Raw genomic sequence first — 25,939 nt, 5'->3', positions numbered from 1 at the left:
CACATTCCAAAGACGCTACATCTTGAAAATATTAGACTTGTCTTAGCAGAAAAACCAGAGCATTTTTCGAAGACATGGACACCATTCATTGATTTATTACAAGGATAGTATGGTGCAACACTATTTTGGAGTTAAATCTAATTACGGGTTGGGTGATGGGTGGGGAGGGATGCAAGGCAAGTATATCACCACCTTTTGTTTTTCCTATCTATTTTTGTCTTTTTATTTCTCTACATCTTCCTTATTTCTTTTACTTACTCGCTCTTTGGCTTCACCACTTTGGTAGTCTAGGGGTTCTATCCTTTCACATTCCACTTTTTCTCTCTTTTCTCTTAACTATAGCTAAATATCAAAATTGAAGCTGTACAATACAATCTGTATTATGTCATATGCCGCTGGTTATATTTTTGTACACTTGCTTCTAATAAATTTATTTTTTTTTAAAAACATTCCAAAGACGGACAGGTTTGCAGGTTAATTAGCTTTGATAAAAAAACTGTACATTGTCCGCAGTGTGTAGTGTGAGTTAGTGTAACTAAGCCACATTAAGCCCATCTAAACAAAGCACTTTGAAATGTGTAGGAAGGAACTGCATACGCTGGTTTACACCGAAGATGGACACAAAATGCTTGAGTAACTCAGCGGGACAGGCAGCATCTCCATTGTCCATGCATAATTGCTCATGACCTGAGGAGGCAGTTAAGAATCAACCACATTGGTAGGTGTAAAGGCACAAAGACTTGAAAGGGTGAGGATGGTATTGTCTTTCCTGAACGACTGAAGGGGTTTAAAAACAATCGAGTATTTTCTCAGCAATTATTCTTTTTGTTTAATTACTTGAATTAAAATTTCCTGGAGATCGTAAAAGGATTCTTGCTCATATCCTTTGATCAACAGCCACTTTTCTGGTACCAGTCCAATAAATTAACCACTATGCAACTCTTCATGCATTCAATTAAGGGTCTAATAAACATTTATTAATAACTCATGCCAGTGCTGGAATACAGTCAGGGACAGGTGTCTTTCTTTAAAAGTCCACTCATTCATTTCTTAGGGATGCGAATCCACATCGTATGATTCACAGCAGATGCTGCGATGAAGCAAGATACAGTTTGAAATGACTACTCACAGACAGAAAACTCCACTCTTGAGACTTGGGATTGTATTTCTCCACTACGTCAATGGGAGTCTGCTGGCTTCCAAACCCTCCGATCACTAATAGTACTTCATTGGCTCCTGCAGAAATATGTGCAAAGTCAGAATATAAAAATTCAATCTATCACTCACTATGAAAAGAACCTGAGGATATCCCAAATTGATGCAATGTTCAGTAGACTGGTAGTTAGTTGCAGAAAATGTGCAGCTTCTGCGGAAGAGATCAAGCGACTAAAACCAGAAATCTCAGCAAGAGGAAATGACTGACTCGTGTTTTTTTTTTTAATTTTAAGAGTGTAAGATGTGCACTACAATTGCTCTGCAAGAGAATAGCGACACCTTTGGGAAGTGCATGTTATGAAAATGTTAAGAGATACCAGTTACAAGGGGAAGAGATGCTGGTAGTTGGCCAAAAATGAATGATGCAATTCATGCACAGATTAAAGCTTGTGTATTTTTAAAGCAGACTTCAAACAACTGGAAAAGCACAGAAACAATTTAACCAGGAGCAAACTGCATCGACAATAATTTCTGGGAAACGCTGGATTCATACAATTCAACCAATTCTTCACCTGACTTCCATGTTAGCAAATCTGACGTTTCCCCAGTGTTAGATGCACACTTGACGACCAATCACACATGTTTCTGGCCATGTCAACATAATTTGGAGATCAAAGCACCAGAATATAATTATCATGGAACAGCGAGAGCTGCTGCCTGGGTTCTAACAACCTGGGTTCGATTACGAATTTAGGTGTCATCTGTACTGAGTTTGTATGTTCTTCCTGTAACTGTGTGTGTTTTCTCCCAGAGGGTGAAATTGGTTAGAGAATAGGCAACATCGAAATATGAGGAATGGAACTGATTCGATTTCTCGCAAAGTCCACTCAGTGTGCACCATGACTACTACCATTTAACTAACTGTTGAGATACTCTTCAATAGCTGTCTCAGCTGGAAGTAATGAGTTACAATAGTCCTCTCAGAAACACCAGGGACTTATGCAGTCTACAGTGGCACCATATTGTACCAGATTGTACCCTCTAATCAGCAAAATCTTCAGACACAGGTATATCAAGCCCATCATAACAGGTATGTGAATCTGTGGAATTAATTGCCGCAGATGGTTGTGGACAAAGATCCTACAGCGGAGCAAGATAGACCACTCCTTCTAAATGCAATGGGCTGACCTGTAGTATGCGGAACGTGGGCCTTTTTTTCATCCATTTCAGTAACCCGACCCAACCCGACTCGCAGTGTAATCAACGTTGCGGGGGAACAGTTTGTGTTAATAAATTATAGATAAATTATAATTCTGAAAATGAGAAGATTTTTTTACCATATAACTTTTATTTTTACGTGGATGTTTCCGTAACCGGCTTCCGTCTCTGCACTAGTATCTTTGGTGCGGAGACGGAAGCCGGTTACGGAAATGGGGCCGAAAATTACCCATGAATCTGCCCATGACCGTACTACGTCTTTTTCGTCGAGTGATCTATCTTGCTCACTATAGGATCTTTGGTTGTGGAGGCCAAGTCAATAGATATTTTTAAGGCAGAGATTGACAGATTCCCGATTAGTAAGGGTGTCATGGGTTAAGGGGAGTTTGCAGGAGATTGGGGTTGAGAGGGAAAGATAGACCAGCCATGATTGAATGGCGGAGAAGGCTTGATGGGTCAAATGGCCTAATTCTGCTCCTATAACATGAACTTATGAACGTAGTGCGGAATCAGGCCCTTCAACCCACCGAGTCTGTGCTCACCCCATGCACCAGCACTATCCTACACACTAAGGACAATTTACAATATTTATTGAAGAAAATGAACCTACAAATCTGTACATCTTCGAAATGTGGAAGGAAACCGGAGCCCCCAGGGAAAACCCACATGGTCACAGGGGGAACGCACAAGCTCCATACAGACAGAACCCGTAGTCAGGATCAAATCCGGGTCTCTGGTGTTATAAGGCAGCAACTCTACCGCTGTGCCACCGTGTCACCCAGATTTGAGTTAGAGGGACAATTGTCTAGATTGGTAATAAGGGATTCGCCTAGAAAAACATTTCCCAAACAACATGCATAATTATACACCCCAGCCAAACAAGCGACTCCCTCCACACCCATTTATTAAGAGCAGCAGTGTACACCAACATACTGTCAAAGAAATCCATATGGCACGCAATACTCCCTTACACCCTGCCTTGCAGGTTCACCTAACCTACTTATAATAAATCAATGAATTAATCCCAAGGCCAATGAATTAAATGGCTTGCTGCAACTTGTCTGTACTTAAAGTTATCTGATGTTTTTGTGTTTTGACCTGCAATCCAGCATTTGGTGGTACATACTTGCATGTAGAAACAAAGAACTGCAGATGCTGGTTAATACACAAGAGGACACAAATTGCTGGAGTAATTCAGCAGGACAGGCAGCATCTCTGAGGAAGGATCTCCACCCGAAACGTCGCCTATCCATATTCTCTCAGCAGATGCATTGAGGTGCAACAGATCAAGCAAACTGTTAATGCAATACAAATTAATGATCCTTACTTTGGGGAAATCACCTATAAAGATTCGGTGGACTCCGACGTGAACCATAAATACTGCAAGTGCTCGTCCTTTTACGAACACTCACCCAATCTCGGTCTGGTTCGGGGGCTTTGCATTTGCGTTCGAATTTCTGGTCTCAGGTGAAATTTCTTGGCTTCGTCCACCAGATCTCGACATTGTAGGCTGCATCGAACCAAGGGCTGGGGAAAGAGGGAAAATTATCCATCCAACTGGTTGAGTGAACTATATCAATAGGCTTCCACTTAACCATGATGCAACACAAAGATATGCAGTGTTCACATTAACATAAAAGTCCTGACCCATTGATATTAAAGTTGGATAAACGATAGATCAGTAATTTCTAGGTACAATATAATGCCCCCGTCCCACTTAGGAAACCTGAACGGAAACCTCTGGAGACTTTGCGCCTCACCCAAGGTTTCCGTGCGGTTCCCGGAGGTTTTTGTCAGTCTCCCTACCTGCTTCCACTACCTGCAACCTCCGGCAACCACCTGCAACCTCCGGGAACCGCACGGAAACCTTGGGCGGGGCGCAAAGTCTCCAGAGGTTTCCGTTCAGGTTTCCTAAGTGGGACAGGGGCTTTAAGATTCACCGACTGGGAATAAAAAACACAGAATTAGTCATTTAGCTGAACCCTAACTCCATCTAGCTGGGAAAACAATTTGTAGCAGTAAAATTCAAGTGAATTTGAGGGCAGGGTGGAAGTTACTGGTAAAGTCTGAAAAAAGGATCCCAACCTGAAAAGTTGTCTATCTATGACTTCCAGCGATGCAGCCTGGCCCGCTGAGTTACTTCAGCACTTTGTGTCTTTTTTGGGAAAGCAACGCATTCAATTGAACAAGAGAAGCACATAATTCACTCAAAAAGATAGTGTTCACACTTGTCATTATCTCATTTTGAAGAGGCATAATCATTGACAAGATTATCTCTGAACAGGCAACTTGTATAAAGATAGTTTAGTAAATAATGTGACATCCATCGATATGGTGAGGACACTGAAACCAGCCATGAGGTCTAAGACATCGTGAGCTTTGTGCCATTAATGATTATGAGAGCTATACACAACATAGATAAATGGCTGTCGAAAAGCTAAACAAAAACGCAGACGTTTAAAATCTAAAATAGAAACAGGAAATGCTGGAAATACTCAGCAGATTAGGACCCTTCTGTTGAAAGTGAAGCAGAGTTAACATTTCCGGTTGAAATCCTTTGTCAGAACTGGGAAGAAAATAACCTACAAACCTGTACCGGAGCACCCGGGGAAACCCACGTGTTCAATGGGAGAACATCCAAACTCCATAAAGACAGCAACCGTAGTCAGAATTGAACCTGGGCCTCTGGAGCTGCAAGGCAGCAACTCTTCCGCTGTGCCGCCTCTGGCTAATTTATTTTCACCAATGAATACATGTTACTTAAGAAATAACTTTGCTCCCTATAAATATGTCCAGGCTGATTTAGTTGCAATAATTATTCCAGCTTCAAGAGGGGCAAAGCCATTCAATTCCTATACAGACAACCTTTGTGTGTTACCTCTTGTAAAATGTCTCTAAAGTTAGGCAGGCAGATGGGTCCACAGAGTCTTGAAATGATTAGAGAACAGCTGTCAGCTGTTATGATTACCATAATTAGCATAGGCAACAGTGACAAGATAAATATATATCACAAAAGATACCAGCAACTAATCACTCACTAACGCACTAAGCACTAATAAATTAAATGAAGCTGAGCATAAATAAATTTACAGAGCAACAGGCACAGTAGCATATCAATAATCCAAGACAAAAGAACTGTTATTAACAATTAGAAATTAATTTAATAATCATGGTAATGCACACTCATTGCCCCATGGACCATTTAAATTACGAGTGGAGGCAAACTATGTGGAAGGGGTACCCACCTCGGCATCAATAATATCTGTGATATATCTTGGTGTGAGCAGTGGCATCCGCACATATTGCAGCAGATCTGGTAGGAATTCTTCTCGTTCTTTCTCAGAGTATTTTACCCAGTTTAATACTGCTTCAAACACAGGTTCTTCCGAATCCACCTACAACAGCAGCAGTTTATCAGAAAGCAACCAGCCACCCACAATACTTGTTCTATGCCTTCACTTAAATAAGTACAAACATGTAATTTGGGCCATATGTCTCACGCAACTAGATGCAGTGGAGGAGTGTGGGGTGGCGCTGTTGATAGTGGTGAGAGGCAATGTTAGTTTTCTCTGAATGTCCAAAAATATATCACAAAAATATTCTGTTTGTAGTAGGAAAGTGCACCAATATGAAATTGAAATTAAATTTCCTTTTCCATGCAATGTACTAATTGTTGAGAGAATTCATTTAGTTTCACTGGTGGATCTTCAAATGTTTTGCCAAACTATTTAATGGAACTGTCTACATTCAACAAGAATCTTCTCCCAATTTATCTACCTTATCGCAAACTTTCAATACACCTTCCTATTCCATTTCCTACTTCCATTCTAACTTTTTTGACTAAGGAAATTATTCTTAATTACCAAACCAGATTAGCAACTAACCTGTATTTTTGTGGGATTTTTCTCTTTTTTCATCCTTATAAACTGCTGAATTTGATATTTTATTAAGAGTTGGTGATGTTCTACTTACCCTCATAAAAACCATCTAACATCCACATGTATTGAAGCTGTGTACCACTTAACTGGCAGACTGAAACTTTTCCCGTGCTTTACTGCATTTATATTTAATATTTAATTCACCTCGACATTGCAGGGGACGGAGCCCCTGGACCTTGATTCTCTCATTTGATGAGACATTCTCACACCACTATCCGATGCATTCATAGTTTTCATGATCTTTTTTCCTCCAAACTGGTCATGTACTAATTTAATATAATTGGACTAATTTTGAATTCTATTCCAATACTTTATTATTATTATTATTATACGAAGCTCCAATACAGGTTATAGTCATTTACTACCTGCATTGCACTTCTATGCCACTGAATTCCTTATTTTCTGAGATATAGGTGATGCTCTGTTTTTCTTAACCAAGTGCATCACCTCCGACCCATCCACATTTAAGTGGTTCGCCTCTTAACTGGTCAATCTGAGAGTTGTTTAATGTCTTGCTCTGTTATAGTGCGTTTTGTTTCAGGACACTCTTACCGATTAAACAGTCATCAGCAGGTTAGCCAGCCTCTGTGGAAAGGGAAGCGTGAACACTGGTTCCCTTGCCACAGATGTAGTTTGACCTTCTGAGTCTTCTCAGCATTTCCTATCATCATTTACTTGACCGCCAATCAATAAAATGTAAAGCACAGGGAGGAAGCCATTCAATATACGTCCAAACTGCCCCAGTTTCTGGGGCAGTCTTGTGGTCACAGCCCTTCCATATTTATCTGGATATCCCTTAACTTTATTTTTTACAGACACAAAACTGGCCCTTTGGCCCACCAATTCCGTGCCAACCAGTGATCCCTGCACACTAACACTATCCTACACACACTAGTGACAATTATTTAACAATTTTACCAAGCCAATTAACCTACAAATTTGTATGTCCTTGGAGTGTGCGAGAAAACTGGAGCTCCCGGAGAAAGCCCACGCAAATCACGGGGAGAACATAAAAACTCCTTACAGACAGCACCCGTAGTCAGGATCGAACTACGGTCAATAGTGCTGTAAGGCAACAGCTCTACCACAACAACACCATGTCGCCCTGTAATGAGAGTTCCTGTCTCCACATTCTAACAGTGAGGACTGGTCTCCTACTTGTGTTTGGTTGAAAGTATTTTTTCCCAACTCCCTTTGAATTAACTATGTGCCTCTAAGTTGCAGATCTCTTTGCTGAGGGAAATATTTTTTTCCCCTTTACGTTGCTCAGTCGTTCATGTTTATAAAGCTCAATTAAATCGCGCCTTAAACTCTGTCCAAAAAACCCCCTCCATTTCCCCATTGTTTCCTGCTGTGCATAATTTTGAAGTCCTGAGACACCTTCAGTGTAGTAAGCAGCGTCGTGGTTAAACAAATAAATACCAGCCAGTCCGCCTCCTGCTGATAATGGGTGCATAATTGGAAGAAATTATGAAATGCAATGTGAATCATCACTGATTGTGCAGATCAAGCAAGAACATTCAGCATGGATTTGTTACAAGAAAGTCATGTTTGATTAATGACTGAACTTCGAGGTGGTAATAAGGAGAAGTTAGAACATTTTATGTGGCCTACAATACACTTGGATTACCTGGAAGGCTGATTAGGGAGGGCTGTTAAAGAGTGAGGAGGGCCTGTCGGAGAGCAAGAAGGGCCGTCAGAGAGTAAGGAGGGACGTCAAGAACAAAAGGGGGACCCGGAGGGGAGGGGCGCCCTGCAGCCACGTGTGGTGGCAGGCAGTAGATAGGAATGTTCATTGAACGTTTGTAACTTTGTTGATGCCAAAACATGGCAACACTTGTGTACTGCCTTGGTGTGGTCTGCAACATGATTTTACTAGGTTGTATACAAAACAAAGCATTTGACTGTACCTAGGTACATGTGACAATAAAGTATCATTGAATCATCAATCTGAGAACCCAGCCCCTTAAGATCCCTGAAGGTGGCACTGCAAGCAAATAAGATGCTTAAAAATGCATGTGGGATACTTCATTTGTTGGTGAAGACACAGAATGCAAGTGCAAGGAGGTCACTTTAGAAAGGACAGGTCACAGCTCTGCTCATTACACTATGAGGATACTGTCGGAGCTGGGGAATTTCCATTAAAATTTGCTAAACAAAGGCAGTTTTCTTTCTAAGATATACACAAAATGCTGGAGTAACTCAGGCAGCATCTCTGGAGAGAAGGAATGGGTGACGTTTCAGGTCGAGACCCTACATCAGACGTTTTCTTTCTTTTTGATTTAATTTAGCTTTATTAAATTATGAATGCCTTACACAAGTTGAACAGAGAAAATATTTTCCTTTGGAAAAGAACCAATAATTTGTTAATTGATAAAAGAATTGAAGGATGGTTTAAAAAAAAAATCTTTTCACCCAAATTGCAGTGAGTCTGGAACTCACTGTGTAATCAGGAAAGAAAATCTCATTATGTTGAAGGTTGAGCACCTGAAGAGTTGTGAAAAAAAATTTTTTCCCATCCACCATCCTGTGATAAATAGCTCCAGCTTGCTTTTGTTTTAAATGCCAATGCCTCACCTGAATCTCATCACACCTAATGAGTTTTTCCACTTCCTCCTTATTTAGCAGCATGAATTCCTCATGTTGGACCACTTCGGGAAAGTTCTTCTGACTGAAAACCTCTGCCGCTTGCATCAGATCCACACAGTTATGAGTTTCGGCAAACTCTTGGATTCCCAAGCAGTTGTATGGGTCTAACTGACTCTCCAAGAATTCACAGCAAGCCTGCTTCACACCTGGAGGAAAAGCATACACTCGCTCTGTAAAGAAATTGCTTTACTTATTGTGCTGGTATTTTACATTAGTGTCAGTGCGTACAGCAGGTAAATTATTCTCTTTAGACAGGATGTTTCGGAGTCTGAAGCATCAGCCGTGTCACATGTTAGCATCCTCATCTCACAGTGAGGTAAAAGTGGGTTGAAGCTCATTGGCAGACCCACCAGCTCAGTACTGCAAGAATTTGCACTCTCTGAGGTGCTGTCATTCATATGAGATATTAAAGTGAGGTCCTTATCATCTTAATTGAATGTATAAGGTATCAGGCTCAAATGGTATCCTGTTTTTTGTTAATTCCCTAACAGGTTATTTCTTTCACTGTTGCAAAAATAGCTACTCATCCGACGTATTCCTTTGAGAGAAATGGACGGTCTTCTGAACGATCCTTTCATGAGCTAGAGTAAAGTCCCGATTTGCCAATCTACCTTCATTGTGGACATTGGACGTTTTCTCTGGAGCTGTTATGGTACAGAGTGAAGAACTATATTCTGCACTCTACCTTTCTCTTCGCTTGATCTTCTGTACATGAGTATGGCTTGAATGTATTTGTGTTCTGCTTTATTTGATTTGATTGGATCGCATGCAAACAATAGTGTTTCTCTGTATTTGTACAATAATAAAGCAAGACCTAAACCATACAACAATGGGTTATCTGGCTTGAAATAAAGAGCTATTTTTATCCAGTAAACTGCCTTCAACCAGCAACACAATGTTGGCAATCTCTAGTGTTACACGGGCTATAAGTGGAATGGGTGATTCCTTGCAGCACAGAAGAACACCAATGGATGGGGTTTTGTACCATCCAGCCCTGAACGTCTCAAAGAGCATCAAGACTAAGATGAAAGCTCACCTTTCAGTTGAAGGAGGCAGGCTGCGGGTAGCAGCTCTTGAACATTCTCCACAGTGACGTGAACCGTTTCTGTATACACAAAGTCCAGTAGAATCTCCATGGTGGAGGCCGTCAGACCCTGGATATCAACGTCAGGTTTACTCTTCTCCGAAAGCTGTAAGGAGATGAACAGTAGCTCGATCAATTATCAACTGTCTATAATCATTTAACCAGTCCCTCCAGCAAACAGATACAAACCACCTTTGTAGTCACGCCATTCTGCTGGGTCAGACTGCCCTACATTCATCCCATCCTGCAGGTTGAACACAGACCCCCACCCTTAAATATCAGTGTCCACAGACACTATTCTGATGTTATCTCTGTTTCTTAATACTATTTAACACTATTTTGCAACCCAAAATATTAGCAGTTTTTTTCTGTCCACACTCTGTTGAATATGTTTTCATAACAGATTTAAAGCATCTGCCACATCTTGCATTTGCCTAGCAAATCTACACCTGCTGCCCATTCCTCATTGCCTGAGTGATGTGAGTTTTCTTCCTGGGTCACTACCAATGATTTGGGTATAACTGAGAGGCTTAATGAGTGAGGATTTAGAAGCTACCCAACTGCTGTGGGGCTATTCAAACCCAATTGGGAAATAAGTATTTCCTTCCCAAACATTGCTAATTAATTAATATGGTGGTAGCCACAAATGAGGCTAGTTAGATCAGGACTTTTAGACAGACAAAACCTTCTCTCTGGGAGCACGATGAGAGGAGTCACTTAATATTTTCCATCAAGTCTCACATAGTTGCCTACATCTTTCAGTTAGATGCTTACAAGCAGCTTACAGTAAAAGACTGTCTTACAATGTAGTACATACCTAGGTTCCCCCTGAGAAATAATAATGATAAGGTGAGGAATAAGAGGAAGGATCTGATGTTTGGAGGAACAAATTCTAAGCAGAATTTGTAGAAACCTGGTGAGTTATTTTTGGAAGGATGTACAGGATTTGGAGAAGGTGCAGAAGAGGTTTACGAGAATGGAGCCTGAATTAGAGGCTATTAGCGAGACAGAGAGATTGGATACATTTGGGTTGTTTTCTCTAGAGTATCAGAGGTTGAGGGAAGACCTATTAGAAGTATATAAAATTATGAGAAGCATAGATAGGGTAGACAGTTGGGACCTTTTTTTCCAAACGTCAAAAGTATAGTCATATGATCAGAGTGGAAAAGTTTAAAGAGAGTGATGGGTGCCTGCAACCACACTGTGGGAATTAGTGGTGGAACAGATATAATAGTGGCATTTAAGAAGCTTATACAAAGGCTCGCGGATATGCAGGGAAAAGAGGGATATGTATCAGAAACAGGAGATTAATTTTATTTGTCAACATGCTCGATACAGACAATGTAGGCCAAAGGGCCTGTTCCTGTGCTGTACTGTTCGATGTTCCATGTACATTTGACGAACAAAAGGTTCAATAGAATATCTGGCATGTCACCCAATATTCTATCGATCTTCTACTGACTGGCTCCATCATGGTCTGGTTCAGTAAATTGAACACTCAAGAACAAAGGAGGCTACAGAAAGCTGTGGATATTATGGGTTTTGACCTCCCCACCATTGAAGAGATCTATAGGAAGGCAGTAACATCATCAAAGACCCATGTCGACCTGGCCATGCTCTCATATTGCTGCTACCATCAGGAAGGTGATACGGGAGCCTGAGAACTGCTACCTCCAAGTTTAAGAACAGCATTTTCCTGCCAAGATCAAGCTTTTCAACCAACCTGCACAACCCTAACCACGACTCGACCTCAGCACCAAACTATTACAGACTTACTATAAACTATGGATGCACTACCTACTTCATCTTGTACTAATATTGTCTAGTTTACCTAATATAATTGATTGTATATTTATTTGTTGTTTTTGTTGCATATAATGTGCCTGTAAAGCTGCAGCAAGTAAGAATGTCGATACAACGAAATGCAAGATGCTAGTTTACAAAAAAAGACAGTAACTCAGAGTAACTCAGCAGGTCAGGCAACATTTCCGAAGAAACATGGATAGCTGACATTTTGGGTTGGGACCCTTCATCCGACTCATTGGAGCATGGACGGGGAGGGGCAGAAAGCTGGAAGAGAGGAGGGGCAAGACAAAGCCTGGCAAGTTATAGGTTGATAGAGTCATTGTTTGGGTCCCAGTGTATAGGGTGATTTCACGAAAGGTCACTGGAGCGTAAATCCCCACTCACGTGACCGAAAATTTTAACTGGGGGACAAGCGTCACTTCCGGTACATGTTAGTGGATGGGAAAACACGCACTTTCACACCCGTTAAAAACATCGAAAACGGCCCGTTTTTGAGCTGCAATTAAGTGAGCCAGTCGGGGTGACCGTGAGGAACAGCTACCTAAATTTACAGTCCAAAAAAAAGATAGAAACTAAGGTAAATACAAGAGGGAGCTGAAGGTGTAAATACAGCGGAAGTTGATTGCCGACATTTTTCGTGGAGATTTAAAGATCCAAAATATCGGGAATTATCGCGTTTGCTCGCTGCATTTCATCAAAAGTGGCATTATTGACTTTGTTATCTTTATTCATTTGTTAGATGAAAAGTATTAAAAGTTAGAAACCCGTCAGTAAAATCGCCCATGGTTCTCGGGTGGGTTGTAACATGCAAAATGAAAACGCTTCTGAAGCTCCATTTGCCATTTAAATAATCGTAAACTCTCAATGCGTTTGGAAATCAATTTTACTGAGATGCAAGCTTACGATTATTTAAATGGTGAATGGAGCTTCAGAAGCGTTTTCATTTTGCATGTTAAACCCACCCGAGAACCATGGGCGATTTTGCAATTTTACTGAAGGATTTCTAACTTTTAATACTTTTCATCTAACAAATGAATAAAGATAACAAAGTCAATAATGCCACTTTTGATGAAATGCAGCGAGCAAACGCGATAATTCCCGATATTTTGGATCTTTAAATGTCCACGAAAAATGTCGGCAATCAACTTCCGCTGTATTTACACCTTCAGCTCCCTCTTGTATTTACCTTAGTTTCTATCTTTTTTTTGGACTGTAAATTTAGGTAGCTGTTCCTCACGGTCACCCCGACTGGCTCACTTAATTGCAGCTCAAAAACTGGCCGTTTTCGATGTTTTTAACGGGTGTGAAAGTGCGTGTTTTCCCATCCACTAACATGTACCGGAAGTGACGCTTGTCCCCCAGTTAAAATTTTCGGTCACGTGAGTGGGGATTTACGCTCCAGTGACCTTTCGTGAAATCACCCTATATAATCATTAAACACAAGATAGACACAAAACAGGCAGTATCTCTGGAGAGAAAGAATGGGTGATGTTTTGGGTCGAGATCCTTCTTCAGACTATTAAATTATTCAATTAAACGCTTTTGAAAGACAACTCTTGAAAAGAACAAGGTCAAGAAAATAAATGTGTAATTCTACAGCTGCCCTAACTCTTGTGTAGCTATACATTGCCACCTTGTTGAAGTATTTAGCAATATGGGAAGGGAAAAGGTTAAAAATCCTTCTACCGGTAAGTATTTTAAATAGATTGATAATAGCACAACAAAATAAGGTACAGAATTTCACCGGGACCATTAATTAAAATGCTTTGAGATACAGATTCAAATTTAGAATGATTTTTAAAAGCATTTCTTTTCAACCAGGGGAACAATTCTAACAGCAAGCATGCATACTCAATACTATTTTGGTACTTCAATTATATTTTCTATCCTATAATCTGCTGCTTTTAAACGCAAGCATCATATAATCTTCACTTCTATTCACTATGGTTTTCAATAAAAATGACTGGTCTTGCAAAAACAAGACTGTTTGAATTAAAAGATCATGAAAAAGGTCAATTACACACTATTTTAACTACATGTCTAAATATAAATTTAGAAACATATTATTTCCTGCAGCGGAGGAATCCAATAAAAAGGGATCAGTGTGATGAAGGGGCTTGACCCAAAATGTTTGTCCATTCCCTCCACTGATGCTGCCTGACCCGATAAGTTCCTCCAGCACTTTGTGTTTTGCTCAAGATTCCAACTTTTGCAGTTTCTTGTATCTCCAGTATAAAGGGATACATTAGGATCACAGAACCATTCAACCCTGAGTCTATTCATCAGTCAGTCAGATCACAACTGATCTGAAATGTTACTCCATTTATCAGCCTTGGTTTCATATCTTATCTTACCAAATCTATCAAATGTTTTTAGTAACCTTGGACAAACAGTTTTCATTAGGCATTCCGGCATTAAAATAGTGTGTAATTAACCTTTTTTCATGATCTTTTAATTTCCACATCAAACAACGGCCATGCAGGTTTAACATCAAGAGAACTCAAGTCACGTATGCTGAAAATCATCAAGGAGAGTAGGAATATGGAAAATATCATTAGAAAGCACACAGAAACCGGCAACACGTTGTTTAGAGAAACAGCATGGAAACAGGCCCTTCATCCATGCCAACCATAGATCACCCATTTACACGAATTCTATGTCATCCCACTTTTTTATCTGCTGTTTACACGCTTGGAGGAAATTAGAGGCTAATTAACCTAAAAACCTGCATGTCTTTGGGATGTGGGAGAAAACTGGAGCACCCGGAGGAATCCTACGTCATCACATGCAAACTCCACATACTTCACCCAAGGTCCGAATTCAACCCGGGTCTCTGGTGCTGTGCCACTGTATCACCCTGTGTATTTGGCAGCTGTTCAAGCAGAGACTAGTACATTTTTAGGGATAAATGTTTAAAGTCAAAGAAGATTTGGACACCTTAAGTTCGTAGTTTTGGTTTTAAATTGCATGATTGAATGGCGGAATAGACCTGATGGGCCGAATGACCCAATTCTACTCCTATAACATGAATTTACAGAGAAAAATCCAGCAGCAGCAGTGCCAACTTACCTCACTGGTGAACATGGCGCAGAAGTAATCACTGCACGCTGCCAGCACTATACGATGCGCAGGAAAGTCCTTGCTGTCAACTCGTAGTGTGACATCGCACAGGGTGTTACTCTTCCTCAAGGAGTTCATTGTGTTGAGAATGGACTTGGCATGCGAGTTGGTCATTATGTCCCGAGGAGCCATGTTGCACCTTTCCACTTGTAATTCCAGGAAATAGCAATTAAGTAGCCTACAGCTGGATTGGAGTCAAACTAAATATTATTAATATAACATTATGAAGCATAGATATTTAATATATCCTGTGCAAAGATTGTGGAATAAGATTTACACTACATTTTAACTGAATTTGGTGCCAGAAGGTATTACACAAGAACTGAGCATGCATCTCAGCAATCTGACCAATTCAGTCTCCTAGCCTTCCTCCGAAACAAAGTAAGACCATTTTTATATCTTTGTCCAATGCTTTATCAAACCGACTCAACCACAATCCCACACTAACTTATTTTCTAGCCACGATAATTAAGGTGTCAGCCTTGACCAGAGCAAACTTATCTCAGAGTTAGATGACTGTAGATTCAAGCTCCATAATTTAGAATGGTAGTAAAGGAATGTTGCACTATTGGAGGTGCCATTTTTTGTATTTTCTCACCTAATTAATATTAATTCCTCATCCCGTACATATTATATTGTCATGCACTTTATGCACCACCTAAATTCCCCTCAAAACCAGTGAGCATCTTTCTGCTCTATTTGACTGCAAAGCAATTTGGGCACCCGAAACTGAAAATAAAAATGCTTTGTAAATGCAAGTTCATTTTTTATTATTTGCATTTGATGATGTCCCAAAATCTCTAATTGCCTCTGCTATAATTATACAGAGCAGTGGAACAAGTTTGAATTTTGTTAGGCATTAAATAAATCATTTAGTTATAAAATGACTTAGCACATTGAAATATCATACATGCAGTTATTTTTGAAGTCCAGAAGCTATTGATGGTTATATAGTCATAGATTTATACAGTGTGGAAAGCCAACTTGCCCACGCCTACCATGCCCCATCAACACTAGTTCCACAGGCCTGCATTTGACCTATACCTCTTTAAACCTATCCTATCCGTGTGTATATCTAAATGTCTTTTTAAATGTTGTTATAGTACCTCCCTCGACTATCTTGTCTGGCAGCTCATTCCATACACCATTCCCTTTGTATAAAAATGTTGCCCCTCAGGTTCCTATTAAATCTTTTCCCCCCTCAACTTAAATCTATGTCCTCTGGTACATTATTCTCCTAGTCTGGGTAAATGACTGTGCATTTATCCCATCTATTCCTCTCATGATCTTATATACCTCTATATGATCACCTTTCATCCTCCTGTGCTTCAAGGAATAAAGTCCTAGCCTGCTCAAACTCTCCCTATAGCTCAGGCCCTCGAGTCCTGGCAACATTCTCATAAATCCTTTCTGCACCCTTTCCAGCTTAACAAGATATTTCCTACAACACAGGGAGCAAAATTGATCACAACATTCTAAATGTGATCTCACCAATGTCTTGTACAGCTGTAACATGACCTCCCAAGTTCTACCCTCAATTGTGATAGATACATAGTGCTCATATTTTTTGTTTAGGTATAGGTTTATTAGTGTAACATGCACCAGGATAAAGTGAAAAGCTAACTAACTGATGAAAGCCGAAAGCCTTCGTGACCACCCTATTACCTGTTACGCCACTTTCAAAGTTCTAATCAAACCGAAACGAAGGGTAAAACACCATGTTGGAGGAACACGGCAGATCAGGCAGCATCTGGGGGTGGAATGATTAGATGGCATTTCGTGCTGGGACCTTTATTCAGACTGAAAGGGTCTGCCATTAAGTTACCAAGCCAATGTAGAAATGGAAGAATTTGGAAATGTTATCAATAAAATGGCAAAGTTAATGATTATTTTCGACTTTGCTAAAAGCTTCTGAATATCATTTCTAAATGGCAATGAAGTAAAGTAACTGCCGTCTACAATACACCCAAAAAGAAACAGATAGCAATTTGCTTTAAATATCATGTCAGGTAAAAGACAGCCTGCTGTATATCAAGTAACTGTAGCCTCTCAAGTAGAGTTCAGTTGAGCATGTTTCAGGCACATGTTTTTTAGATGATAATTGTGATAATCACAGGTCTACATTCCAATTTCAGCAGTTACAAACTAAGACATTTAGCCCCAGCTAAGATCAAGCTTGTGTTTAAAAATGCACTTGGCAAATGTCGATCAGTTCGAAGAGGGGTCTGAATCCAAAACATAATCTGTCCATTTACTTCCGCAGATGCTACCTGACCCATTGATTCCCTCCAGCAGTTTGTTTTTTTAGAAACATTCCATCATGAAATTTGCAATTTCAACTAAAAAATCTATCATTAATATTCATAGTTAATTTTTCAATCAGTCTAACTGCCTCATAATTAAAGTTTTACATGCAAAATTGTACTCCATTTTTGAGCCTTGCTTGGAAATTAGGCAAATCAGAAACATCAGTACATAGTGCTCATATTTTTTGTTTAGGTATAGGTTTATTAGTGTAACATGCACCAGGATAAAGTGAAAAGCTTTGTTTTGCATGCTTTACAAACAGATTAGTAATATCATACATAATACAATCAAGTCCGCACAGTGGCAATTAGGGCAGCACAGTGGCACAGCGGCAGAGTTGTTGCCTTACAGCGCCAGACACTCAGCTTTGATTCTAACTACGGGTGCAGTCTGTACAGAGTTTGTACGTTCTCCCTGTTACCGCGTGGGCTTGCTCCCACACTCCTGACTGTTCGTAGGCTAATTGGCCGGTTAAATTGTCCCTAGTATGTAGGGTAGTGTTAGCTGAAGTTGTGATCGATGGTTGATGCGGACTCAGTGGGCCAAACAACCTGTTTCCACACTGTATCTTTAAGGTAAAGTCTAAAGGTAATTCTGCTATAACACAATAGTTGGGTTCCCAAGAAACCCTGTTACAAAAGATTGCATTATAAAATCGATTGTGTCAATGGGAAAAGTTTAGTTTGGGCGAGAGAGTTCATACTCAGTTATTTTTTCTGCATTGTTTCAAAAATATAGTATATTTTAACAAATATGTCTATTTTTATTCTGCAAGCTAAAAACACCAAAGGCTGCATGTAACAGTGTTTAATAAAGTTTCATTGCACAAGTGCACAATAGAAAAGATTGCCAATTTCGATGGCCATCAACAGTGGAACTAACAACTGTGTTCTTAAGAGACAATGTTGTCAGATTACTGCCAGGACGTTACATGCAAAGAGATCTTTTTGCCAGCACTGATTTTTTTCCAAGACAGCTTTTTTTCTGCTTGTCAATTTCTAAAGTAACTTTTAAGTGGTTGTTTAGTTCCTGATTGAAATCATATTATAACCAGTTTGGCTCACATAATACAAATTGTGTTTCCTAATACATCAATTGCATTATATCCAATTTGTGTTATGAAGATGTGTAGGAAGGAAATGCAGATACCGGTTTAAACCAAAGATAGACACAAAATGCTGGATGTGGAATCTGAAGAAGGGTTTTGACCCGAACCGTCACCCATTCCTTCTCTCCAAAGATTCTGCCTGTGCCGCTGAGTTACTCCAGCATTTTGTGTCTATCTTGTTTTATGGAGAACTACCTGCATGTCCCTCCTTAAATAAAGAGCCCAAAAATAGTCACAGCATTCGAACTAAAGTCTCACAATGCCCTGAAACAGTTGTCATAAATGTCCCCTTTTATAAAAATTCCCTTTTGCATTAAAGCATACATTTAATCTAAAACTCATTTGCTAGCTGTACCCTATTTGTAAACTTTATGCTTCACATACAAGGACATCCGGATCCTTTTGCACTGTAGCATTCTGTACACTGGTAACGCATTCAACATGCAGGATGTTTTCCCAGAAACAAGCTCTAATGGAATCAGTGCTAAAACCATTTGCTATAATGTTACATAAAGAGAGATGCATTACCGACATGCTGCAGTGTAAGGAACCCGACATGAACTCCTGTCCTCTCTGCTGCTGTGCACTGTTGTGCAGAGTACCTGGCACGAACCCAGCAATGAATCGTCCATCCCACAGCTCGGTGTGGAGAAGCTGCTGGTGAGGGCTAGTGTTATGTGGACTGCAGTGAGCTGCACAGCAGTTTGGTGGTGAAATGTTGAATTCAGGGCTGAATCCTAGGTTCTTTGTATGGCGAGTGCAAGGCATTGCAAGAGTCTGGCAGAACCTGCTCCGGATCCCACAGTCTTTCACAACACCCTATGTTGCATGTGATGGAGGTTACCATATCCCCCATCTTTGGCGGCACTGCTCTTCCCCGCCCTGAGGTCTCTCTGCAACCATAATCTTAAAGGTGATGATTTAAGTAGTTTACCAGCTTTTCTAATCTTCCTCCCTACGTGACGTGCGAAGGGTCCCTGGTTCGCAAACACCAGGTACATGGATAGGTACACCAGGAGACACAACTATTTCAGGGCATTGGGAGACTTCAATATTTACTTTCCCCACTAATCTTTGTAGCATTAACGATCTTGGGGATCTAATCCCTTCATCAAAATCATTCATCTAAATTGCAAATAGTTGAGGCCCAGCACTACTCTGGGGGAGTGGGTAAGAAAGGGAAATAGATCTACATCTCCGAATAAAGATTTGAAAATTTCTCTTTTAAGGGGCCTTCTCTCCTATTTCTACTTTCCACTTTTTCTTTTTTTATATACACACTTCACGTTTTTCTATTCTCTACCATCTATTTTTCCTCTTTTTCCCCTTTCTATTGTTTTCTTTTTCTTGTCTTGCTTACTTCCTTCTCAAAACATAAAACTAGAGGTTGTACATAGAATGGATTACGGTATGGCATAGTTGGCACCTAAAATTAGGTTCCACTGTACTGTTTTGTACTGTATTAACTTCTAATAAAATAAACAAAAAAACAAAAACAAAAAAGAAAGGGAAATAGGAGACTTGACGATGAGAGATGAGCGTACAGAGGAGGGAGACTAGCAAGGGGCTGATCATAGAAATGTGTGCGCAACAAAGTGGGAGAGGCATGGAAAAGAGAGCGGGGTAGTAGGTCTTACTTAGAATTGGAGGATTCAATGTTTATACCCTTGGATTGTAAGATACCAGGGCAGAATATGAGGTGCTGTCCCTCAAGTTTGCATGTGGCCTCACTCTGGCAAAGGAGGCGGCCAAGAGCTTTATGTTTTGCTGTTGAATAATATATGTGCAACTTTGTAATTGGATTCCTCAGGTCTCTGCACACTTTGTTTCTATGCGACATAACAATGATGTAAACTTCATACAGGGGGCGTAATTAAAACATTAGAAATGGTACGAGAATTAAACAGGGGGTTGACGCTGAGGAACAATGTGGGACAGTATTAATGAACTATTCAACTTCACAGAGGAACAGTAAACAAAACTCAAATAGGAAAAGTTTCTGAAGAGTACAGAAAACAAGGAAAAAAAACAAGGAAATGGCAGGAAGACTTACAGAGTAGCAGAGAAATCTTGAGATTGCACCTTTACAGGGCAACAAATAAATTGGTTAAGACATGCAGCATAATATTTTAGAGTATGGCCCAGCATATTATATGAGGTGGGGGCACAGAAACATAAGCCCAAAACATTATTAAACAACTATTATGTTATGTTCAGTGTACATTTCCCAGCAGTGCATAACGCAAGATCTAATAACACTAAAGAATACAGTGAAATGTATGAGGATGTTGATTCACGAGAGTCTTAAACTATGAGAAAACTATGCACATACTGGGGCTGTTTTCTTTTAACAGAGAATACTGAAAATACATGCAGTTGGTAAGGAGCTAGAATGGGTGGGAGAGCAGATGGATAATTATAGAAAGCTATAGATTCAAATGAAATCGATAGGTTCATTTTGCACCAAAATAATGCTGGGTGCCTGTAATTCACTGCCTGAAAACTGGATGAGGCAGAAATACTCATCATGTTTTTTGAGAAGAGCACACGAGTTCCATGTCCATCAAAATTATTTAAGGAGTCGAATTAGTTTTTGTTTAGCCAGCGGTGCCATGATGGATTAAAGCACATCATTTGTGTACATTTCTATAATTTTATAGAAATGAGACGAGATCAGTGAGAGGATATATGTCCTCAGACATGGCCATCTTTACTTTAGAGATACAGCATGGAAACAGGTCCATCGGCAACCAGCTATCCCTATACACCACCACTATCCTACACACCATGGACAATTTACAATTTAACCGAATCCAATTAACCAACAAACCTGCACATCTTTGGTGTGTGGGAGGAAACCGGAGCACCTGGAGAAAACCAACCCAATCACAGGGAGAACGTATAAACTCCATACAGATAGCACCTATAGAGGACCGAACCTGCGCTGTAATGCAGCAACTCTATCACTGCACTACTGTGCAGTCCCAATGCATGAATTATTTTAGTTTGGAGATACCACATGGAAATAGAAACGTAGCATTAAATATTGCAGTTAGAACTTAGAGGATACCTTGGTTATGCATTGCAACAGTGGGAGAGTCCAATTTGATATTGTGATTTACAAATGTTATTCAGAACGTAGAATGAAATTAGATGAATTTGTCTTTTAACAGAGAAGTAATTCTTACATTTGCTTGCAGAATTAGGATTATTAGAGCTTCTGGTGTGCCATGGCAGAGATCCAGTCTACCAGCTGCCACCGCCGTCCATTCACTCCCAAAACTGAGCAAGACCAACTTCATGGGGTGGCAGCCATTTCAGTCGCCTTCAGCTATAACCAGTCAAACCACCTGAAATAGAAATTAAAAAAATAATACTTCAAAACTAATTCATTTACCAAGTAGCAGAATTCTACTACATTTGTATTTCCTGGGTTCCAGAAAAGATAACTCTCTCCGCTGTAAAGGACACAAAGTGCTGGAGTAACTCAACAAGTCACTCCAACTCCTTTTGTGTATTAGCCAGCCTCTGCAGTTCTTTGTTTCTACACCTTTTCTCTGTGGACTTGGGTAATAGAACAAATATGTTCAACCCTTAATACCTCAATTTCTTCCCCACCTCTCCCTAATTTTGTATTGTTTTCCTGACTCAATCCAATCAGTTTATTCCTTCACTTGGCATATCCTTTCCTGCCCAGAATATTTTCCAATTTTCTTCCTCCGTTACATCTGTGTGATTCCTGGGTTATGCCAACCCTCTCACCTCCTTCTCCCTGGGTTTTCTTCCTCCTCCTCCTTCACCAACCATATTCCTCTTTGCCTCCACTCCCTGCTGGGAAATTGCTTACCTCATTCCTACACTATTTAATTTAATCGGCCATAAAATGACTCTTTCTCAATTTCTTCCCAAGATATTCCCTCTTCCTACGTTATTCCTGCTTTTGTTACATCTGCTCCAGGAGTTATTCTATCCACAAGATTCTAGCTTCTCCCTTCCCTCAGTATGGAAATCCCCTTTCCCCTTCCCTCAATGGGAAATCACAGCTTAAAACCACTGTAGTTTGCCGGATATCAGATAATGACGAGACGGAGTAGAGGAAGGAGATTGATAACCTCGTAACCAGGTGCCAAGACTATAATCTTTCCCTCAATGTCAGCAAGACAAAGCAGATTGTGATTGACTTCAAGAAGTGAAACGGTACACATACAACGGTATGCATTGATGATGCCGAAGTAAAGATGGTTGAAAGCTTCAAGTGCTTAGGAGTAAATATTACCTGCCACTTATCCTGGACCAGCCACATCGTAGCAATAGCCAAGAAAGCACACCAACGCTACTACTACCTTAGAAGACATAGAAAGTTCAGCATGTCCCTTACAACTCTCATCAATTCCTACAGATGCGCCGTGGAAAGCATTTTATTGGGATGCATCACAGCGTATTTTGGGCTAAATTGATTTGTCCTGTACGTGACCACCCTTGTCCCGTATTTGACTGCTGCAACTCGGGTCAAGGGGACTGTCAGGTCGGAGCGCCGCATCCGGCCCCGCCTCACCCATCCCGACGTAGTGCAGCAGCAGCAGCTCCTCGCCCGTGGCACCATCGGTCAGCAGCCCGGCCTTCGGACCTTCGCTTACCGCCGACACCACCACCTCTCCTTCTCATGGCCGATCATCGGTTCATGAGTTGCATGGGATGCCGGACTTTGCGCGCGACGTCGCACCGGCCAAAACTCCTCAGCTGGCCCGCCGGCTGGGCTTGTGTGCAGTCCAGCACCCAGGCTAACTCATCATTCACCCAACCACAGCCGTGACGGTCAACGAATTGCCGTTGGAAATTTGTCCCATATTTTGGCCTTTCGTCCCTTATTTGGGAGGGAGAAAGTTGGAAGACCACAACAAATTGCAGAGAATTATGGATGCAGCCAGGCCATCAGACAAACCAACCACCATTCCATTTACTCCATTTACATTTCATGCTGCCTCGGCAAGACCCCCTGTATAATCAAGGACGAGTCTCACCCTGGACACTCCCTCTTCTCCCCTCAGGCAAGAGTTGCAAAAGTATGAAAACACATTCCTCCAGATTCAGGGGCAGTTTCTTCCCAGCTGTTATCAGGCAACTGAACCATCCTATCACCAACTAGAGTAGTCCTGCCCTTGCATTTACCTCAAGTCAAGTCAAGTTTATTCGTCACATACACATATGAGATGTGCAGTGAAATGAAAAGTGGCAATGCTCGCGGACTTTGTGCAAAAAGACATACAAACAAACAACCAAACTACAAACACAATCATAAACACGCACATATTCTTTTACATATTAAATATTGGAAGGAAAAACGTTCAGTAAAGTTAGTCCCTGGTGAGATTTACAGTCCAAATGGCCTCTGGGAAGAAACTCCTTCTCAACCTCTCCGTTCTCACAGCATGGCAACGGAGGCGTTTGCCTGACCATAGCAGCTGGAGACCCTTGCACTATCTTTAATAAGTGAGTTCGGTATTTCAACTGCGCATGCCTGGTCATGGGTCATTCGGGATAAACATTCTCGCCAACTGAGCTACTGTGTGTGTACGGACCTGCGTAATCATTTCAATTAGATTTTTAAATAAATGTCTCTGGTAAGAAAGTGGCCGATTCGGGAACTCCAGAGTGTGTGTTCCAATCCGTCGTGACGTCGGAGTTTCGATCATCCTGACGAGAGTGCTTGTACATCGGGCCGTCCATAGCGCTGACTACGGAGGGTTCATGGCCCCAACCACGGGTGAACAAAGGAGGAAGATTGACTGAACGTTATTGCCTTCCATCACAGTGTAGAATGTTTATTCCATTGTGATGGATGTTTATGTTAAATTCTATTGTGTATTGTGTTCTTTTTGATTGTATGCTGCATGGTAACTCAAATTTCACTGTACCTGAATTGGTGCATGTGACAATAAATGTGAACTTGAACATGAGAACAAGAAGTTAAGCTACTGAGTTGACAGAATTCTAGATTAATTCCTTGGTAGAATAGTTAACAATTTATACAGTTTATACAGCGCTGCGTTCGCTTTTTAAAAAATCCCGAATGACCTTTGACAAATCGCATGATTCCTTGCGTTTATCGAAATACTGAACTCTTTCATTTTACTTTACCTACACCACATGGCCATGTTTTATCCCACTCCCCTCGCAGACCCCTACACCTGATTTTTTCTCCCTTTCCCCACCACATTCTTTTATCTCCTCCCCAGCTCATACCAATGTATTCCCCTTCCGCAACCTCCCCTCCATTTTGTCACCTTTCCCATCCCCTATCCTGTTTTATTCCACTCTCCCCCCTACACCCACCCCTGATGTTTTCTCCCCTTTCCCACCCCCTACTCTATTGTTTTATCCCCTCCCCACCACATAACATAGTCTATTCCCCTTCCCCACCCCACACCCTCGTTTATTCCCCTTCCGCACCCCCCAACATAATGCTTTATCCCACTCCCCTTCCCCATCCTGATGTTTAATCCCACTTCCCTTCCCCATCCTGATGTTTAATCCCACTTCCCTTCCCAGCCCTGTTTCAACCCCACTCCCCATCCAACCCCCACTCCTGTTGTTCCCTCCCCTTCTCCAGTCCCTACCCTTCCCCACCCACCCACTACCGACGTTTTAACCCGGTTCCCATCCCTACCCTTGACATTTGCCACCACTCCCACCCTCTCCCCAGCCGTTATACCGTGTTTAAAAGGGGGTCCAAGGCCCGGCTGGGTCAAGCATGTTTGTGGAATTAGCTCCAAGCAAACTACGCGCTTGACCACCAGTCCCTCCACGGCTTCGTCACGGTGTGGGGCGGGGCGGGCCGGGCCTTCAGCTGCGGCTCACGCTCGGTGCCACCGTTTCCAGCCGCCTGCTTACCGTCTACCCGCGGCCTCCGCTCCCGGTTCGGACTACAACCCCCACAATGCACGGCGGGACAACGCATGCGCGCTACCGCCGGCAGGTGGCACCTTTGTATTTCTTTAAACACTTGCATTTCCAACCCTAGCCATCTTCTTGCTGCATGTCCATCTTCCTGTCTATACCCCAGCTCAAAACCATCCTCTTTCCACCATCTTCCTCTATTTCAATCCCAGACTCATTCCAATTCTCCTGCTCCAACATCAACAAATATAAACTAAAGAGAGACACTAAATGCCGGAGCCAACTTAAGCTACTTGCAGCTTCTAACAATCTTGGTTTATGATCCTACTGCACCATCCTCCAACTCCTTATCTACCAACTAGCTGGAGTTTTTACGGACATTTTCAACATACCACTTTTGAGGTCTGAGGTTCCCACCTGCCTTAAAAGGACTATCGACCAGTGGCACTAACGTCTGTGGTGATGAAGTGCTTTGAGAGGTTGATTATGGCGCATATCAACTCCTACCTCGACAAGAACCTCGTCCCACTGCAGTTCACTTACCGCCATAACAGATCAACGGTGGATGCGATCTCACTGGCACTCCACTCTGCTCTGGACCACTTGGACAACAAAAACTCATATGTCAGGCTGTTATTCGTTGACTACAGCTCGGCA

At 41.3% G+C, this 25,939-nt stretch overlaps 1 protein-coding gene across 2 annotated transcripts in view; it reads right to left on the bottom strand.

Moving 5' to 3' along the window:
• klhl12 (kelch like family member 12) overlaps positions 1 to 25,320 on the bottom strand; it is a 32,403-nt gene extending 7,083 nt beyond the window's left edge. Inside the window, exons 1-8 of one of the 2 annotated variants that reach the window (XM_033042733.1) lie at positions 25,098 to 25,320; positions 21,574 to 21,735; positions 14,920 to 15,154; positions 9,997 to 10,150; positions 8,889 to 9,106; positions 5,619 to 5,768; positions 3,786 to 3,900; positions 1,130 to 1,236 (exon numbers count right to left, since the gene is read on the bottom strand). In XM_033042733.1, the coding sequence (XP_032898624.1) occupies positions 1,130 to 1,236; positions 3,786 to 3,900; positions 5,619 to 5,768; positions 8,889 to 9,106; positions 9,997 to 10,150; positions 14,920 to 15,102 (927 nt within the window). In that variant the 5' untranslated portion in view covers positions 15,103 to 15,154; positions 21,574 to 21,735; positions 25,098 to 25,320. The remainder of the gene's footprint in view (positions 1 to 1,129; positions 1,237 to 3,785; positions 3,901 to 5,618; positions 5,769 to 8,888; positions 9,107 to 9,996; positions 10,151 to 14,919; positions 15,155 to 21,573; positions 21,736 to 25,097) is intronic. The other variant, XM_033042734.1, reaches the window with a different exon arrangement.
• Positions 25,321 to 25,939: the final 619 nt, after the last annotated feature.

Source organism: Amblyraja radiata, chromosome 24 (assembly GCF_010909765.2).
Source record: "Amblyraja radiata isolate CabotCenter1 chromosome 24, sAmbRad1.1.pri, whole genome shotgun sequence".
NCBI lineage: Eukaryota > Metazoa > Chordata > Chondrichthyes > Rajiformes > Rajidae > Amblyraja > Amblyraja radiata.
This window is presented reverse-complemented; position numbering and strand designations above follow the sequence as displayed.